Source organism: Maniola jurtina, chromosome 4 (assembly GCF_905333055.1).
Source record: "Maniola jurtina chromosome 4, ilManJurt1.1, whole genome shotgun sequence".
Taxonomy (NCBI): Eukaryota; Metazoa; Arthropoda; class Insecta; order Lepidoptera; family Nymphalidae; genus Maniola; species Maniola jurtina.
In genome coordinates, this window is record NC_060032.1 from 10411054 (window position 1) to 10432698 (window position 21645).

Sequence of the window (21645 nt, forward strand, 5' to 3'; positions counted from 1 at the left end):
ACAAAGACAGTTTGCATCCTGGAGATGGCATAGTACGAGTAGACTACTTTCTATCCCAGAAAAGCAAAGAATTCCCACGGGATTTTTAATAATATAAATTCACGCGACCGACGTGGGCACCATCTAGTCTAAAAAGTAATAAACAAAAGTTAACCAAGCAGACTATAATTATAACACAATAATTACAATTACAAGCCATACGATTGTGACATTTGAAAGAACAAATAATTTGATTATTTTTAACCTCCGACCAAAAAAGAGGGATGTTATAAGTTTAACGTGTGTATCTGTGTGTCTGTCTGTGGCATCGTAGCTCTCAAAAGAAAGAACCGATTTTATTTTTTTTTGAAAGGTGGCTTGATCGAGAGTGTTCTTAGCTATAATTGAAGAAAATCGGTTCAGACGTTTGAAAGTTATCAGCTCTTTTCTAGTTTTCTTATTGAGGTTTTTGTTTCGGGGTTTTTTTAAATTTTGAGTTATAATTTTTGTTCTTTTCACCACCGCCAACGTTTTGGCAAAGTACCTACTTACCAAGTCTACTCATAGCCACCTGTAAAACTGAAAAATTGATTTCAAACAATAGAAGCAAAGCGCTTTACAGTAATATATTAGAACATTGTGCAGATTTATTGCTCCATTTGAACTTCCTAACAATGTAATTTAATAAAACTTCCTTCTTGAATATTTACGAGAGCTCGTTACAAATCACAATGAGGATTTTCACCACGCATTTATTTTTACAAAAGTAATGTGCTGCCATATCTTTTCATTCAACTTATTCATCACTATTCACTACCACTGGTAGGCGTAGGGCGGATTGTGTGGTGATACGCTTGAGGGAAATCTTGTCCAGCCGTGGGCGCAAACAGACTGAGCAATTGATTTTATTTTATTTTATTTTATTTATTAGGACTAACAAACAGTAGCACGCTTTGATTGATTATTTCTGAATATTTATAAACTTCCGGACAATTATTAGACAAGTCTTAACCCGAGATACCTACTTGTTCATAGCCGGAACCGGTTGCGCACATCACTAGCATTCGTTCCTAAACGTTTTATAATACCTACTAGAACTGCTCAGTTTAATTGTAGCAATGATTTTTATCTTAAAAGTGGCGGCAGGCAGCGCACCGAAAACAGCTCGGACGCAACCTCGTTAAAATAAAACAATACATTGATTTTTTTTAATAAAATGCTGTAAGTATAATAAAGTATAAAAAAGTACTGTGAACGTAACAGCTCTTAACCCCCCTAGAATTTGATTTAAGTCTGTTGATCTGTGTTGAATATTCCAAATCTGCTATCTATCAATCGCAGCATTCACCCTTTTCAACGAATTTTTCAAAACATATTTTTAAAAGAATTTTAAAATTTTACTGTTGAAAACAGTCATATAAAAGCAACGAAAAACAAAAATCTAACGCAGTCGTTCCCGGCTCAGCTGTTGTTCAGTGTCCCGTTGGAACATGTAAAATATTTGAAGCAAGCACACGTCACAAGTATGCAAGACACTTGTTTTTAATATAACTGTCTCGTTTAAAAATACTTAGTAATATGTGGTAATATTATTTCATAGTTTTCATATGTGGGTTAGAAAAGTTTGAATCTAGAACAGTATAGAGTGTATTTATATGATGTTGACAGTTATTACAATATTAAATAATTAGCCTCGCATATTTTCATCATAATTTGTATTTTTTCCGTATAATATTATGTTCATATAGCTGTTTTTCAATTTAAATGTTGCTTACTTATTTACAGCATCGCCAATTCCTACTTGGTTTAAAACCGATTCACACCAAGCACGTACGCGGAGTGACGTGCGTGAATCCGTAGACATAACTGCACGCATTAACAGGGCTCTCTCCGTCACTCGTTTCATACAATCGTAGTTCCAATTTCATTTGAATATTAAGCAACCAAAGTCCATGTAGAAACTAATGTCTGTGTCTGTGGTGTTTTAGATTTTTCTAAAAATATATAGTTTTAAAATTACAGGGGCTCAAAGATTTGTATGAAAATTTTTAAGACTGCGTAACTTTGAAACCGAATATTTTAACAGAAATCTGGAAAACCACAGACATAGATAATAGTTTCTAGAATATGTCTGCAAAATTTCATGAACTTTGGTTGCTTAGTATTCAAATGAAATTGGAACTTCGATTGTATGAAACGAGTGACGGAGACAGCCCTCTTAAACGTTCACGCCACGCAAGCGGTATGCCATGTCTCATACAGTTCCATACATCACAACGCAATGGTACGCGCTACGTCTACGCTTACGCGACGTATACGCGGCCTGTGTGGCCGGCGCTTTAACCTGAAGTAGACAGGAAAAAAGGAAGGAAATCCTGTAATTGATTATTATTACAAGGAAAAACATTTATATGAAGAAGATACTTTATTTTCTTTTCAACATAATATGCTTTTTTGAATACCTTTCAAATACTTATGTAAGCACTTAAGTCGTACTAATTTAAATAATTTTAATGTACCAACGTCCCAATGTTGTTCACTAATTATAATTATTTATTGCTTCAAAAATATAGCGGAATATCTGCCTGCAAGGTCCTACATTTATTTATACAAACCTTGAAATATTTTATAATGTATGAAGAGTTACTTGCCGAAATGTTACGGGCATTATCGAACACTCTGTAATATGTACCTATTACATTATGTAATATATACTTATTATTTCAATATAAGCAATATACTGCACATGAAACCTTAACCTAAACATGCTTTTAAAAGGTGCAGATAGGTACTTAGGTATAGAAGTTGGTGGAATAATTTAAATAAAGATATAATTAAACAATTAAAAGAAACCGCTTGACCCATTCACATGCACACTGATACAACATTATATTTGCGTTAGTTTTCTTATGTATTAATAATTAAATCGAAGTCCAGAACGAACATAAAAATTATGGAGTCAAGTTTTATTATTGTATAATTTGTATGATTAATAATCCATACTAAAAACAAAATTATATGTATATACATTATACAGTTAGTACAGGACGTAGGTATTGTATGTCCGTCTCCGGGATGCTATCTCTGTTCCAAATAAGATTAAAATCAATTATGCAGAGGTGAAATTCAGAGGAGTACAAAGATAATAAATATACAGATATAATGCTATAATTTGTAACCAATAAAAATTAGGACATTTTTTTCCAATTAACTCAGAATCTTAGGTAAATTGAGATCAAGCATGGGATAAAATAAAGGCTTTCGAGCACCTTTTGAGTCACTACTGCATCGATGGTTCAGCTATTGTGCTCTACGATTGTGTTACGAAAAAAAATCGTTGTGGCGCGTTGCTACGATTCTTCATCGCTGAACGCGTCGCTACGATTATTTTATCGCGACTGGTACACGGGACAGCGATACAGCGACACCTCGCTATAATTATATGGCGACTTTTTAACAACTATAATATACTATTACATAATATAGTTACTGTATCACTGCAATAAGTCACTGTGGATGAAAGCCCTTAAGATTAGTTTGCTGCCAGGCACGCCACTTCGTTTCCCAGTTCTAAATAGGTAACCTCCATCATTTTATGAACTCTGTCCAAGAGTTCTGGCAAGTCGTCCATTGTTAATCCCTTAGTAGGCACAGGTTCTAAACACTGAATTATCGCGCGACCTGAAAGTAGAGAACTGGTTTTTTTTTCACCTTTAACTTTGCGAATAAATATGTATTTACTAAGCAATAGTAAAAAAGCTAGAATTCGTATTTTGATTGTAAAAAAAAATTAAGAACACGTCATGTAATCTACTGTTACAAAGGGCCAATTTTTCGACGCCTGATGTAGAGTTGTAGGCATGAGGAGAATACAATAGCTAGTTTATTACATTTTATTCTTTATGAATGTCTTATTATTGGTTTTTTTATCTTATTATTTGGCCAAATGTAGTTAAATTGATAATTTATAATTAAACCTACTGAAATTAAAAAATTACCATTGTTAAAAATACGTTTTTCTCCATCTAAGAAATAGTAGGGTGATGTAACCACTGGTATGATTGGAGCTTGACAAGCAATCGCCAAGTTAAAAGCACCCTTTTTAAAAGGCTGCAGTTTATCACAAGTTTTATTCCTCGTTCCTTCGGGATACATCCAAATTTTTGACTGAAATATAACAATATTAAAACCTTTTCAGAATAATCATAAATTTATAGTAATAGTGCATAGGTTTAGATTTATTATCAGGTTGTATCGACACAGCAAACTACAATAATTGCTATTTCCCCAATGTAATAATAACAAAGTCCGCGCTAGCACTCCCTATTATTTACCATATTTTTGAACAGAATATCGGCCTCTGCTTTTAAGATATTGCGGGCGGCTTCAGGGTTCCTTCTATCGATGAAAATGCATCCATTAAGATAAGCAGCCAACCCGAACGGGAACAAATACAGAATTTCTTTTTTGCACACGGGCGCCGTTTTCGGGGCGACATGGCATACGCTAAACATACCTACAATCAAACATTGTATAATTATTATTATTTAGTTTCACAGATTCATGTAATGTACCTACTTCAAAAACTAACACCTGATTACTTCTCGTAATTGCACAGACACATACCCATTCCCCACCATAACTGTCGCCCAGATGCAACCTGGTTGTTTTCTTATATTCCATTACAAGTGAGATCAAGGCCTTGATGGACTCACACACCCACTGTTATCTGATTAATGGAAAAGGGTTACAACCCTCAGTATTGAGGAATACGACACAGAGAGAGAGAATATTAGCATGTGAAAACCCTTACCTAGAATATCAAGAGCAGACTGATGGTTTGCTACTACAATTGCACCTGTTTCTTCTAAGAGAATTTTTTCATTTCTGTGTTCCCATTTTACTCCTAATACCTTTGACACATGTTGCATTATCCGTGCCATTAAACTGGAAAATGAAAAACTTTACCATAACTACAATTTCGTCAACTTAGATTTTTTTTTAATAAGTAGGTACCAATTAAACATCCTTATAGGTAATTATTAGCTTGACAATAATGATGAGTGATGATGACATAGGTTTTTAAAAATTCCTCGGGAACTCTTCGTTTTTCCAAGATAAAAAGTAACTTCTGTCAATTCAGGGTAGGTATATACCTAACTATTATATCTCCATTCCCAGCCAAATCGATTCAGTCATTGTAGCGTGAAGGAACCAAACATCCTAACTTTCATATTTATACCTTACTAGCCGATGCCCGCGACTTCATCCGCGTGGATTTAGGTTTTCGAAATCCCGTGGGAACTCTTTGATTTTCCGGGATAAAAAGTAGCCTATGTGCTAATCCAGGATATTATCTATCTCCATTCTAAATTTCAGCCAAATCCGTTCAGTAGTTTTTGCGTGAAGGAGTAACAAACATACACACACACACACCACACACACACACACACACACACACACACATACAAACTTTCGCCTTTATAATATTAGTGTGATATTTAAAAGTAAGATAACATGAATTTTGAGTCTTGACCTTATTTTGAATTCGGTCAAAACCTCCAAATCTCTTCTAAGAAAATATTAGTGTTGTAATAAACATAAATGAATATGTAGCCAACCGTAAGATTTAGGTATTAGGTAATAATATTATTAAGTATAATGAGAAAATAATTCATTCTGGATGGTTTTTTTGCTTGTATGTATTTTGTGGTTTGTGTATTATTTTTTATCAGTTAGTAGGTAGATACCACGGTTGTCTCTAAGAGGGTTTACAGAATTCAAAAGAATTCAAAACTACATAAATTCAGGAATAATAGACGGGAAAAAATCTACCTACTACTTACTTTCCATTCCTGAGGTCTCTTGGACGGATAGCTAGATACGGTAACAATACAGCAGAAACAATCTGTGAGCTGACGATGTAGAAACCGAATTTAGCGTAATAAATCACATAATCTGGCAATTCACACAAAACAAATTTCCAAATAAGGTACACCACTAATGAATAAAAAATGTAAACGTGAACATCCCACATTGTTCCCTTTAACAAGTAGATAAATAAATAATTGGTATTTCAACAAACACAAGTTTTTTTTTATTTCTTTTCCCCTCAATTTTTAGCACTTGTTTATTGGATATTCTAACAGTGAATGTTATTATTTTTGTTTTGCGTCAGCCACAAACAAGTTAATGAATGTTGTTCTTGTAAACCTTGTAAACTTCCTCGCTTAAGGTACAGTTTCGAGCAAAGCATCTCTGGCGTGCGTCAACGTATCATCATTATTATCATCATTACCAGCCGATGACGTCCATGGCTGGGCACAGGTCTCTTGTAGGAACTTCGAGCTTTCTGCGACTCGTTTGATGCCGTCTGTCCATCTGAAAATGATGTCTTATTCTTTTAAAATATACTAATATACTTAATATAAGAAAATTACCACAATGACGTTAAGTATATCTATCTACGTTGCACTCGTGCGAAGCCGGCGCGGGTCGCTAGTGCCTTTTATGGCTCCGAGTTGCGTCTTGCAACTATGCGAGGTCTAGACCTTGCAGGAATTAACTTTGGATCTAACTGTGGTGCTGGAATTGTACCTTAAGATTCATTCTTGATAACATACCTGAGACAACAATAAATGATTTGATGAAAATGATAAAAAATACTAACTTGTTAGTGATTCAAATTAAATACAGTTTGTACAAAGCAGTCTTATCACTTATGTTATGGTGATAAACTGTGATAGCCTAGTGGTTAGGACGTCCACCTCGGTTATAGCTTCGATAGGTTCGATCCCGGGCTCGCAACTCTAACTTTTCGAAGTTATGTGCGTTTTAAATAATCAAATATCCCTCGCTTTGACGGTGAAAGAAGACATCGTGAGGAAACCTGCATGCCTGAGAGTTCTCTATAATGTTCTCAAAGGTGTGTGAAGTCTGCCAATCCGCACTTGGCCAGCGTGGTAGACTATAGCCAAACTCTTCTCACTCTGAGAGGAGACCTGTGCTCTGTAGTGAGCCTGCGATGTGTTATCATGATGATTATTATTACGCACAATGCAAAATTGATATGTCCACGGCAAAAATTCACTGCACAAAACAGATGTTAAATAAGCGATACTTACTCATTTTATTATTTTTTTATAAACCGTTAATATTAATAAAGAAGCTCCCTCCGAGCAATCCGTGAAGCTGTTCAATTTTATAACCGCCTACAATTTAAACATTCATAAAGTTTGCAGCTATCGTGATTGCTGTTTCATATTCAACGATCACTTCGTTCGAAATGTTTACATCAACTTGTATGGGAATTGACGTGTGGTATATTCTGTACGTAATTCATTTTTCCGTTTGCCTGATTTCTCTCAGTACGGTACATTATAATTATGTCGCATTCACATTTCGCCACCTCAAACTATTCGAGAAGTATGAGTAATAGACACATCAGTCAATGTACCTAGTAGGGGTTCTTTCTGCCAATTATTTATCATTGTACTATCGCTTTCCCTTCTCTAACATCTTCTATCTCTTGTCTTCTTATCTCTTTTAATCTCATCATGATTAACCCTTCGCTGGCCCAGTTCTGAGCAAGGGTCTCCTCTCAGAAAAAGAAGAGTTTAGGCCATATAGCTTGGCATATATTTAAATATCTACTTATTATGAAACAAAATTGCAATCCTCTTATACCTGCTATTTGCTTAGAAGTTGTAAAGTTCTGTATGGTATTCAATGAGGTTTAACCCTCGTTTAATTGCATATTTCCGCATGGTAGGTAGGTATTTATAGGTACCTAGGTCCAGTGGCTTGCAGCTTATAGAGGTATAAAAGTACTGCCTACCCTAGTTGTACTAAATCATAACTTATTTTCCATTATGACCTGCCTGAAAATAAGTTCATACCTTAATGCTTACCCTGGCTATAAGACCTGTGCACGCCACTGCCTACTTCTGTACGCACAACAGACGGAAACGTTTAAGTGCGGAAACCAGCCCAGAGAAAAAGAAGATATACCTAAACAAATTGCAAAATAGAACGTAGGACTACGTCGAAACACCAGATATTTCCAACAGGATATGAGTAATGTGGGTAGAACCGCGTGCTGCAAAACTTGATTTGTGAAATTTGAACATGTTTGTTTGAGAAACACGAATACAGGGCACTCTACCATTACGCCAGGTTCATACGAGTAGTTTCAAAGTTCAACGCTTATTGCAATCGAAACTTTGGAAAGTCCATAATACCTATACCTGAGTGCTGAAATTGTGTTAGATACTGTCGGCAGATTTAAGTACATTGCAATGGTGCAATATTATGGACATTTTAGAGATACTGCACAATATAAGGATAAGTAAGTAGTTAAGTACAATATTTTGCCTTTGGATGGCCTTATAATTTTAACTTCAGTTTAGGTTAGTCACTACTTCATTAGTTTCCATAATAATATTTTGGATAATATTTTGCGTGTAAACTTTAACATAATATTTTAGTAGATATGCTACTTTGGAAAGCTAATAGGTATAATAATAAAATTAATAGCTTCAATTTATCATGATTTCATTAATAATAATTTAACATGGTTGTGTACCTAGCCTAGAATAGAATGATAATATAGGTAAGTATACCCAATTATTTCAATGGAAATTAAATCAACGTTGTCTAAACAATTGCTGTAAATAAATAAGAAATTTGAATCAAAACAAATAATGACTTTTCAATTGAATTATATAACCAATATATCAAATAACTTCGAGAAAGCATGGAAAAGCAATTTCAGTTCTAACGTTAAACAAACAATAAAAGTAATTGAATTCGAAGTCGCCATCTAGAACTCGATGAAGTGCCCCGGCTCTGATAATAAGAGCTTTAAACATTACTCTGAGTTTTTTCGCTGTTCGCCATGATTGCTGTTTATTGACTGACAAATTGATTTACGTGGTTATAATTAATATATAATATATTGTGGTTATAATAGGTAGGTACCTATTTTAATAGTATGTTGTAGATGTATAAGCACTGTAAAAGTATGGCTTAGCCATTTATGTTATGTTCATTATTTCTATATGACTTAAACGTTAGGTAGGTACCTATAAGTAGTTACGAAATAGTTCCACGAACATTAGATGTCCAAAATATACCTACTTTTTACCATGATCTAGAGTTTGTAGAGTCAGAGCTTATAGAGTTACATATTTGGTTTTTATTGTTTGTGTTAAAAGGTCCCATGGCTTATGATGCGCATCACAAATCGAAGCTCAGCTAGGGGCTTAACTTTTTAATAGTTAAAGTACATTATGGACTTGTGAGTTTTATCAGCCGACTTTACCTATATGAAATATTTTTGGTGGGATAATGATTCGACTCAAGTAATTACCTCAATATCTAAATAACTCAAAGGTGAAATGAAAATATTATACTGTAAGTACTAATAATACGTTTATGATATTTATATCATAAACGTATGATTTTGATTTTTATCAGCCGACTTTACCTATATGAAATATTTTTGGTGGGATAATGATTCGACTCAAGTAATTACCTCAATATCTAAATAACTCAAAGGTGAAATGAAAATATTATACTGTAAGTTAACTACTTTACTGTTTACTGTATTAATACGTTTATAATTTCACCTGAATTCAAGTAGGTACGAGTAGGTATATTTGTCTAGTGCCAACTGCATAGAGGCAAAGTTGCTACATTAACTTTGTTGTTCCATAGGGAGCTTCCTCTGCCAAGCTATCTACAAACAAAGCTTGTTGGGGACACATCAAACGATAATATTGTATTCCTAACCATAATGCTAGGTACTCCGTAGTTTTGTCTGCTATTTCATCGCCGTCATCATGATCTACTCATCGCCAGCTCACGTAGAGCATGGGTCTCTTCTAAGAAGGAGAAGGGTTTGGCCATAGTCCACTACGCTGGCCATGTGCGGATTGGCACACAGATTGTCTGCTTCTTCATCATCATCATCAAATTCAAATCCATTCAAAATATTTTTATTCAATTAGACTTTTACAAATACTTTTGAATTGTCAAGAGCATTTACCACTGGTTCAGAATGCCTTTCCTACCGAGAGGAACCAGCAAGAAACTCGGCGGTTGCTCTTCATGCGGTGTTTATTGCATCCGACTAATAGAAATGTTACCGCCATGTTATGATTTGTGACCTCTAAGCTAGAAATACCTATTGATAGTTTGATTAAATACTTGAGTAGGTAATATATTTCTAACAAAATTTTTACATAATCCATTGAAAATATATTAAAATAATGTAATATTGAGTCAAAATAATATTATACGTATTTAGTTACAACGCCACAACATGGCCTATACCTGGATAATGCAATGATTGAACGAGGAAACTAGAACTTATTTAATAATTAAATTGCAGCTTTTAGTTACGTATGATAAACAAGTTACTTCAGATTTGGCTCACCCGTGAATATTTAAATATGAAAGAGGATTTAGTTGGGCTTTCGCTAGCGTAGTGGGTGTTGAGTCCCGACTCTGGAGAAGGATTACAGTACTGGATTCGTACCAAAGTTCCGGCTATTTCATGGCTCCTAGTTGGTTATTTATAGTTACCTACCTACTGCTTCTATAAAGACAGAGAAATAAATAAATACATCAATATCTGTGCTAGATTTTTTTACTAAGGTTTTTTTTTGTTACGCTCAGTGTTTGGAGGACAAATAAATTAGTAGGTATGTGAAGAAATAAAATTTATTTTCACCTATTTACTTGTACTAAATTTAATTAATAAAATAATACTGTTAATTTTGAGTATTTACTTTTATGTAATACTAGCCGATGCTCGCGACTTCGCCCGCGTACACACACACACACATACAAACTTTCGCCTTTATAATATTAATGTGATTTCCAGTTAAAATTCAAATCGTTACTTTGTAATTATTCGAATGGACATTTTCGAAAGCAAAAAGAGGCGTTTTTTTTTAAATGACCCAACTATCACAAAAGACTAAGTGTATCACCGACCCTATAAGTATTTTCATAAAGAAAAGGGCGAATTCTGTAACACAAGTAAGGAATCGTTGAGTCGGTAAAATCCGGATATGAGAGCGATGGTATTGGCTTCGCCGAGTGCTAGTTTCCGTCAGGCTTCCGGCGCGAGGGGCGGCTAATATTATCTAGCAATATAAGATTAACCGATACTGACAGATACTTGGCAAGGAAATATTCTCACAGGAACGAGAATGTGAATGTACTTCAACATTCTTGACAACTTTCATTTTAACCAGAGTGAACTAGAGTGAGGGAACTCCAAGTTTGATCCTGAATCAACGATATGTCTTTAGGCTATGGGTGACTTAAAATCAAAGAAATATAGGCTGTACATTAGACTACCTAGCGTCAAAGATAGGAACATTTGACGCCTGCCAGTGACGTCGAAGCCTTATCAACATTTTGTTACAAGGAACCTATCTGTCGTAAACTGAGCTTAAACTTTGAAACAAGTAAGTAGAGTTTATGAACACAAAATCTATTAAAATTAAAAATACCTAATTCATGTATCATAATAAATAGAAAGGGTTGTTACTGGGGATCTAGGAAGTAGGAACCTTAGACGAATAAATACTCGTAGGAACCAATTGATACTAATTCTTACTTATTTTTTTCAAATCCACTCAGTTTAAAGTTGACATGAGTGAATTCGTAAAATTACAAATTAAATGGCCAAGGATTACAGGTAGCCATAGATGGCCAGCTATAATCTGTTTAGAGTTTCCGAAAAAAGTTGAAAAGCACCCTTACAATACTTTCGCTTTGGATGTGTCTATGTTTAAAAAAAAAATAAGAATAATACATTTATTTCCCTGAGAAAGATAAGTAGCAATGGAAGAAGCCATAAGGCATAAATACATATGAAATTTATCCTAAGAAGAAGATTCATTTGCCTAAATACCTCAACTTTAGCGACGAGCGACGCCCGATGTTCGTTATACTGTGACGCTATACGACTTTTCATGAATAATTGAATATTATATCACGCTTTCAGCAATTTTCTTGCCACTTACGAGCAAAATAAACTATGCAAAACAGATGCCACACTGTGCACCTTAAAATAGATAACTACTTAAGTAAGGTTAGGTTTTGGTGGTAGGTAGGGGAGATTGTGTATAATGTATAGATGATCAATGGTCATGATCAACTCATCACCGGCTACATAGTAGTTACTCTCCTCTCAGAATGAGAAGGGTTGGGTCATAGTCCAAGTGCGGATCGGCAGACTTCACACACCTTGAGAACTTTATGAAGAGCTCTCAGGCTTGCTTGAAGCTCACGAAGCTTTAATATTTAATTGATAATAAACAAGTGTAAATTAAAAATTTATAACACCCCCGACAAGTGAAGGTTACAGTGACTAGAAAAGAGCTGATAACTTTCAAACGGCTGAACCGATTTTCTTGGATTATAGCTAAGAACTCTCTCGATCAAGCCACCTTTCAAACAAAAAAAAAACTAAATTAAAATCAATTCATTAGTTTAGGAGCTACGATGCCACAGACAGATACATACGTCAAACTTTAAACACCCCTCTTTTTGGGTCGGGGGTTAAAAACGCACATAATGTCAGAAGAAAGTTCTTACATATTAACTACATACTTCTCCTCCTATAATATGAAACAGTGACTTATCTATTTAGAGGGTATCTATACTAATAAATAAAATTGGAGTGTCCGTCTGTAATTTCGAAATAACTACCGCATATTAAGGTCATATGGTTATTTGAACGATACTATAACTGAATCACACGTTTTTAAAATTTTTGTCTGTCTGTCTGTCTTTCTGTCTGTCTGTCTGTCTGTCTGTCTGTTTGAAAAGGCTAATCTTGGGAACGGCTGAACCGATTTTGACGAGATTTTCACAGACAAGTAGAGAATTGACCAGGGAGTAACATAGGCTACTTTTTTAACCGTTTTTCAAAAAGGGAGTTGTGTTTTTCTACCTATGTACACCGAAATCTCCGAGATTTCTGAACCGATTTGCGTCATTTCTTTGAACTTTGCGACATTGTTTCATAAAAAATTTGGAGTCCAACTCATCAATCCTGATGCTGCAGGGGATCTGACCAATCCACGCGGGCGAAGCTGCGGGCATCAGCTAGTTTAAAATAATTGCTTCAAAAACATTTTGGCAATCATATATCCTGCGTGTAGGTATTGGTAGTGGTCAGTGGATCAAATACCTACTGCATACCTAATTATTCAAAGAAGAAAAAAAGAACGCTTTCGTCTCCGAAAGCAACCAACAGGCTTAAGCAATATGGACAGGCTTAGGAAGACAACAGTTTCTGTAAACTTTACTCTACGAACCTGTGAAAACCCTGCTTCGATACCCATCACAAAAAGTCTTATTCCAATTTTCGAAGAAAGTTATCAAAAAGGGATTCACAGATAACGCAGGTGCCAATTATTTTGCCCCTTTTCTCGACTTGGCATTGTACAAATAGGTAAAAGGATTTACAAGAATTCGATACGAAACACAAATGAAGCATATTCGCCCTTTCGTAATATTGTATCCTTCACCTTGGATTACTTACCTCGTTATTTTGCTTTAACAATCTATCTAATAAGTTACATCTAGCTAAACTGACTGAAAAATAAAATAATATCGTATCAAAAAACTTAGTTTTTTTCTTGCCTAAGGCAGGAAGAGGTGTCGTAAATAAGCTGAAATTAACAAAATTTAGAACTAATCATTTCTATCTACAAACTGTGGGTCCGGATTTGGCTGAAATTTGGAATGGAAGTAAAAAATATTATCCTGGATTAGCACATAGGCTACTTCTTATCCCGGAAAATCAAACAGTTCCCACGGGATTTTGGAAAACTTAAATCCATGCGGACGAAGTCGCGGGCATCAGCTAGTATGTTGATAAATATAAATACTTAATTTTATTTATTAGTATAGATTGGAATTTATTTATTTCCAGACTATATACCGTAAAACCCGATTGTCAGTGTGTTGCGCAATTATCCCTAGTTCAGTTTCAGAGAATAGACAGCTCATTGGAACGGCTAGGCTAAAGTGTTCCCTACTTGTGCTGTCACGAGCTGTAAGCCTACTCTACATACTGTGACATCTTTTGTACGGAGCCCTTCAGTTGAAATCGGCTTCAAGTAGGTATGGCTGAATTGCATGCTTTTCTGGTTTTGTTTAATGTGATTAAATTATTATTAATATCACTACCTATCACTACCCATTATTATAAATGCGAAATTGTGTTTGTTTGGTGGTTTGTTGATTTGTCCTTCAGTCACTTCACAACGGAGCAACGGATCGACGTGATTTTTGCATGGGTATAGTTAAAGACCAGGAGAGTGATATAGGCTACTTTTATCCCGAAAAATCAAAGAGTTCCCACCGGATTTTTAAAAACCTAATTCCACACGGCCAAATTCGGAAATCATCTAGTTAAATATAAAAATGTGTTTAAGTACAGAAATTTATTGATTTTCACCGATCGGAAATGGTTGGACCGGTAATATTCTTATAATTTATACATCTGCTTCCATTAGAGAGGGAGGCCGGGACGTGAGGGTTTGTGAATAGAGGCAAAAATATCGCGTTATCGTGGTCCGCTGTCAAAACAACGCTATAAATATTATCTACCCGACCGTTTCCCTTTCTTTTGAGGATTTTACTTACTTTACATATTTTGTAGTCCTCTAAAGGTAGAGCTTGGGTTGGTTACGGTAACCTTCTCTTAAACGCTATCCCATGGATTCTACGAAACAACAAGTAATAATTTAAAAAAAAAGTGCTGCCATATTGATATTTTTCAAAAATTCAGAGCCACTGTCACTCGAGATGATGTATGAATTCTAACGATACCAATCTGTTCAGTCATTTATAAGACTAATGGTGATATAAAGAAACTTACCTAATATATGAACCCTGAAAACTTTAACACTCCTTTATTTGAACAGTAGTGTTAAAAGCAAAGTCCTAATGATAATTTGAAAAGCTAACACTGCAAACGCTCGTAAAAACAATTTTCTATACCTATTACCTATAAATAACAATTTCAAAGTAACAAGAAGCCTAAGTATTCTTTCATTTTCTTTCTTTTTTCACTGAAAGCTTTTACAAAGCTCGACACCTAATACCCGTAGAGTATTAACTAATGGGTTTTTGTGATTTATTAATTAGGTGGAACCTTGCTTATCTTATTTTATGCACTTAGTTTAAGTTACTAGTTGTTGCCCACAACTTTTCCCGCATAAGATTCAGTTTTACAAAATCCCGTGGGAACTCTTTGATTTACCGGAACAAAAAGTATTTTTCCCCCGAGATGCAAGTAATCTCGGAACCAAATTTCGTCAAAAATAGTTAAATTAATGAGCCGTAGAAAGCCTACAGACAGACAGACAAACACATTTTCACATGTTTAATATTATAGTGTTGATTTGATATAAAAATAGCATAGAATCATCAAATATTTAACTAGTTAACTTACCATTCACAATAAGCCGCTAATTTCTATGATGTAAGCGTATACATTGGTAGGATATGGTGTTTTAGTACCTACGGAACTTCTATATATTTTTATATCGATGACAGCCTAATGTCAATGACAAAACCCACGCAGTTTTAGCTCCTACTTTCCTACTCGGCATAATACCATATAGTTCAGTCAATATGCAAGGAATAATTAGATGCCCTCCGAAAAAAGACCTACCGTAATTTGACATAATGTATCGTTAGGGGGGCATGTCAAGAGGTCACAGGAAAAATAAAAAGGTCGTGCTGATTGCTGATTTTGAGAAATTCAAAAAATGAATAAAAAAATTTTGAAATGCTTTTTTCTTGGAAACTATTAGTTTTAGGAAAAAGTTTTTTAAATAAAAATGTAGAGGGCATTGCGAACTACATTTTTTGTCATTGGAGTGACGTCATCCGACTTGAAATACAAAAAGTAGAGGGCGCTAATGGATCAAAAAAGTGTTTCAACGCTATTTTCGATAGGAAAAAATGATTTTTTTATAATAATGTAAATTGAAAAGTTGTTCGTCACAAAATTAGCTACAAATTTTATTTAAACAAAATTTTTATAAAACTTACCGTTCTCGAGGTACAGGTGAAAAAGTGCAACGTTATCGCATTTTAACTAAATGAAAAAACAAAATTGTCGAAAAAATGTGTTTGTTTCAAAAGAAAGAAATAAACGTGATGCAAAACATAGATAAATTCACCTAAGTTCAAATTTTTGTTAAACAAAAGTTCAAATTTTTTGATAAAAAAGTAAGAAAACAATTACTGCTATTTCATTTGAATTAGAACAAAAATTAAAATTTGAAGTAAATCAAAAATTTATAACACCCCCGATAAGTGAAGGTTACAGTAACTAGAAAAGACCGAAAAGACCTGATAACTTTCAAACGGCTGAACTGATTTTCTTGGACTATTCCGCGCCTACTATCTAAAGTATCTGAGTTTTCCAAAACATCATTTTCAAAAAGATTTTCAAATAAATAATTATGTATTTAGGCAACGTCCATCTTGACAGCTTGACATTTGTCAATTGACATAATATTATGAACCTAACGGTTATCTAACCTTCTTTTCTACAAGAAAACTAGAAAAGAGCTGATAACTCTTAAACGGCTGAACCAATTTTTTTGGATTACAGCTAAGAACACTCTCGATCAAGCCACCTTTCAAACAAAAAAAAGTAAATTAAAATCGGTTCATTCGTTTAGGCGCTACGATGCCACAGACAGATACACAGATACACAGATACACAGACACACAGATACACAGACACACAGATACACAGATACACACGTCAAACTTATAACACCCCTCTTTTTGGGTCGGGGGTTAAAAAAGATAAAAACTGAATGGCATGAGAACTGTGCAACGGCACGGTACATAATGTACAATTTGTACACTTCGACAAGTTCCAGCTCGAAAACGGTAAGTTTTATAAAAATTTTGTTTAAATAAAAGTTGTAGCTAATTTTGTGACAAACAACTTTCCAATTTACATTATTATAAAAAAATCATTTTTTCCTATCGAAAATAGCGTTGAAACACTTTTTTGATCCATTAGCGCCCTCTACTTTTTGTATTTCAAGTCGGATGACGTCACTCCAATGACAAAAAATATAGTTCGTAATGCCCTCTACATATTTATTTAAAAAACTTTTTCCTAAAACCAATAGTTTCCAAGAAAAAAGCATTTCAAACTTTTTTTATTCATTTTTTGAATTTCTCAAAATCAGCAATCAGCGCGACCTTTTTATTTTTCCTGTGACCTCTTGACATGCCCCCCTAACGATTCATTATGTCAAATTGCGGTAGGTCTTTTTTCGGAGGGCAATTTGCAAATTGACTGTACTAATAATCCTAAATTGATTGGCGGTATAATGTTCTTACCGGCCGTGTTCATATCCATAATTCTTGTACTTCCATTCTTTCATAGACCATACTTATAATATTATTAATGCGTCTGCCTGTCTATCTGCTAGCTTTTTACGGCCCATCCACTTAACCGATTTTGATGATTTGGTACAGACTTAGACTACATAAACTACTTTTTATCCCGGAAAATCAAAGAGTTCCTATGAGATTTTTAAAAACCTAAATCCACACGGCCGTTGTCGCGGGCGTCATTTCATCATGCCTATCCTCGGCTCACTACTGAGAACGGCTCTCCTCTCAGAAGGGTTTCGGGTTGGGTTGGGTTACCACGCTGGCCAAGTGCGGATTGGCAGACATCACACAGAATAAGAACATTATAAAAGAAAACTCTCAGGCATGCAGGTTTCCTCAGAATGTTTTCCAACAACTGATATACTTATTCAATTTCGTAAAACGCACATGACGTGCCCGGGATCGAACTCTCGGGATTCGGAATAGGAGGTGGACGTCATACCACTAGGCTATCAGGCTCTGAACTGCATCTAGTCTAGTGATACTATAACTCCAATCTATAAGTTTAATAAATATTAAAATCGTCTGCTGTCGCATCAGGAGCCTCGACACGCCACGATACTGCAATTTGTTTGTATATTCTGTACTCCATATCTTAACCCTCACTCTTTAATGAGAGAGCAAAACTTCACCAAGAAGTGGGACTTAAATATCTAGACTAATGATGACGATAATTATGATAGACAAAAATAGTTCTAAAATACATAATCTAGACCGAGTAGTTTGCTAGGTTTTAACGATCTTCCCAAAGCAGTGATAAAGTGGAAGAGCCCGGATTCGATTCCCGGCGAATTGAATTCAGAAATTTTCGATTTCTTAAGTGTGTCAGTTCTGCTCTGGCGTGGGCCATTGCCAAAATCGTATTGCCAAACGATTTAGTATTCTGTGGCGGTACGACCAGCACGACTCCGCGTGGAGAAATTAGGAATAAGTACGGTCATTTCGACTACATCTGGCAAGTGGGTGGAGCACATCTGAGCAAATATTCGAGACGAATAATATGTAGTTAGTATTTGCTCACAACGAACAAATATTCGCGCTGAGCAATGTGAATATTCACATCGAGCAAATATTCATAAATTATCAGTTGGCAGCTTAAAATTCCATGACAAAGTTCAACGCATCCTGAGCATTTAAAATTGGTAAATTATTCTATTTATATTATATAATTATTTATCCTGGTAAATTATTTGACGATTCAAAAGCACTTGTAAAAGTTTATTTGAATAAAAATCTATTCTATTCTATTTACGTGGGAAATGAGGTGTGACGTCGTCCTTGTGATGTGTCGTCACACCTCAAGGGCTCTATTATAGCTCTATGGGTTTAAAATAATTGCCATAGTTACGCAAGTTGAGGTTCGCCTACTTCCATCTTAGTTTGCAATTTGCATCATCACTTCTCACCAGGATCACAGGCTAACTTGATGATTCGTAATACATATATACATACGAGTACCTTCAAAAAATCTAACTTATAATAGCGGTGCGGTATAAAATGAACGTTAATTCGCGAAAGCGGAAAATGGTTTCACGTATAAATTAATACTCATTCCATTAAAACGTGCCATTAAACGGGAGTTAGTGTAAAATAATACAGGTTCCTCCGTTTCTCATTACATTTTAATTTACCTTCATCTTTTACGATCAATACTTACTGGCTGACTACTGACATCCACTGTTGGACATTGGCCTTCCCTATAGAGCGCTACCACACCCGGTCCTCAGCCTTCCTCATCCAGCCACTTCCCGCCAGCCGCTTTATATCGTCGGTCCATCGTGCTGGAGGGCGGTCCACACTACACTTGCTTATACCTGGTCTCCACTCAAGGACTTTCCGGCTCCAACAGCCATCACCTCTACGCAGTAAGATTAGCTTTAACTAATTCTCTTTAAAGGAATATTGGACAACTGGGTGTGGTGGCGGAAAGTATGTCCAACAATGAAATGGAAATGGCTGAAATAATAAAGATAACGATAGGATCAGCGCTATAAACAGTTGAAGCCCTGAATCACCTAAGTCTAGATAGTATACACAAATTGGTAGCGACAGAGCAACACTTCGTTATTCTGATTAAAAATTACACAATACACATACTTTAAATTTTTCAAATAGGTAAATAATACTTACTTACTTTAAAACACATTAAGGTTCTTTAAAAATTTAAATTATAATGTGTAAAAAAAGAATGAAGGGCTTATGATAATTTGTATAATAGGTATTACAATATATTATATTATTATAGGTACAAACAATAAATCAGAATTTCATTCAGAATAATTCAAGGTTCGTTATTTCATTTATTATTCGGGAGTTAGTATCTAAACTAACCCCCGCCTGCCCGCTCGCTACATCGTTCGTAACGCACGTTTCGCGGTAGTGGTGTTGGGATTTGTGTGGTGCTGCGTGGTGTGGTCCGTGTGGCTTGCTTGGTGGCTGGCTTTTCCTGCATGGTTATCAGTGGGAGGGTGGGCGGTGCATGTCGCATGCTGCATGTTGCACCATACCACCACAGATTTCTTTGGTTTGGCGGATTATAGCAAAATAAGCTTTTGGTTCCTTGTATAGGATTCGTTGGCACCCTGCGGGTACGGAACCCAAGAAATTATACTAAATATACCTACACATAATGGAGAATATAATCTTAGAGGCAAAATAGAGGCTAGTAAAGTTGTATTAAACCATCTTTCAAACGAAAAGGGTAAATACCGATCCCAGTAGGTAAACTTCGATTGGAAAAAGTTTTTAAATCGAACTTTCCATTGCACCAAACGGAATCCGGGAGCTATAGGTAAGTAATTGTTCTCTCAGCACTTAGTCCCTATTTGGATTAGAAAGTAATAAAAATAAGTTAGATGTACGTAGGTACCTAGTGTAAAGCTTCTTTAAAAGAGGAGCATTAGATATCTTGATTTATGTTGTAGGTATGGAAGCAGGCGTAACTTTAGTACATAATACGTAGTAGGTACTAGGTACATAATATCACAGAAAGGTGACAGTTTGTGTGTGTGTGTGTGTCTGTGTTTGTTAGGTTTTCTTCATGCAAAAATTAATGGACGGATTTGGAAATGGAGATAGCTTATACTCTGACTTAACACATAGGATACTTTTTATCCCGGTAATTTATGACCATTTTTATATAAGTATAATTATTTTTGCTAAAAATTTTATGATCATCGTTACTAACGCATACTAATCGATTGTGATTGTTAAGCAACGTTGACCCAAGACGGTAACTGGATGGGTGTCCGGCTTTAGAAGTCCGCATTTGCCCTTTTCGTTTCCTCCGTGCCTTGGAGAGCCCATTAAGCCTTCGTCGGTCCCGGTTATTATCACTTACATCTGATAATAACTGTAAATTAACCTAAGAGTCGAAATTTCGTTTTCTAAGTCGGAAGGATCTGGGAACCCACCGCATTATTATGCTAAGATAACTCCTACCATTATAGGATTAATGGAAAAGGGGTTACAACCCTCAGTAATGAGGAATACGACTATAGAGAGAGATGATTGATTTATGAAATTTGACCGTAATATTATAAGATAGATAAAGTGACGTATGTATCCAATTTATTTGCATTTGCAAACAATAGCATATTTCTCGATTTGATAAAGAGAAAAGGTCATCAACATCATAATATTATGAAGTAAATACCAGATATTGAACAGGAAGTCAGATAATAAATAAATAATTAATAATAACATAACTTATCAATATTTATGCATCGTAGGTACCTACCGTAACTACCTAATGTATTTTCTCGAGGCTAAATCAAAACATTTCAGATATCATTGACTGTTTTGCCACGAGGCGCAAGAAATACATTCTTCAGTACTGACAATACGAGTGAAGTTAGCAGCATCGGGCGCATCGTAAAAATGCGTCATCAGCTGCGTGATTGCACTGTGGCAGCAAGAATACCATAAATTCAACCAATCACAACAATTATTGTGATGAATGAGGTGTCAATTCATTCGTTGTAAAGGTCCGGGTGACATAGGCAACATTTTATACAAAAAAATTGACCTAACGGATGTTACAGCAAAAAAGTGGAGTCTCCAAAAAAATTTTTTGCTATTGTATCGAGTGGGATGCCAAATGAAAGAGGAGAAAATTCTGAGCTCATGAATATAAATGTACAAGTAAATGTACATCTTGATACATTTAAATGTATCAAGCGATAGAAAGACAAAATGTAT

At 35.2% G+C, this 21645-nt stretch overlaps 1 protein-coding gene across 1 annotated transcript; it reads right to left on the reverse strand.

Moving 5' to 3' along the window:
- Positions 1-2477: 2477 nt before the first annotated feature.
- Positions 2478-6221, reverse strand: LOC123864889 (1-acyl-sn-glycerol-3-phosphate acyltransferase beta-like). The gene is made up of 5 exons (XM_045905618.1): positions 5826-6221; positions 4793-4926; positions 4314-4495; positions 3978-4146; positions 2478-3660 (listed from the first exon to the last, which is right to left on the reverse strand). Exons 1-5 carry the CDS (start codon positions 6014-6016, stop codon positions 3512-3514), a joined length of 825 nt encoding a protein of 274 aa, XP_045761574.1. The 5' UTR covers positions 6017-6221; the 3' UTR covers positions 2478-3511.
- Positions 6222-21645: the final 15424 nt, after the last annotated feature.

Bases quoted from the DNA above. Each gene is read 5' to 3' on its own strand.
- LOC123864889 (XM_045905618.1), bottom strand. From the start codon at position 6,016: ATGTGGGATGTTCACGTTTACATTTTTTATTCATTAGTGGTGTACCTT. The intron at 4,496-4,792 runs GTAAGGGTTTTC...GTTTGATTGTAG, and splicing joins GTCTGCTCTTGATATTCTAG to GTATGTTTAGCGTATGCCAT. The intron at 4,147-4,313 runs GTAAATAATAGG...GTTATATTTCAG, and splicing joins ATATTCTGTTCAAAAATATG to TCAAAAATTTGGATGTATCC.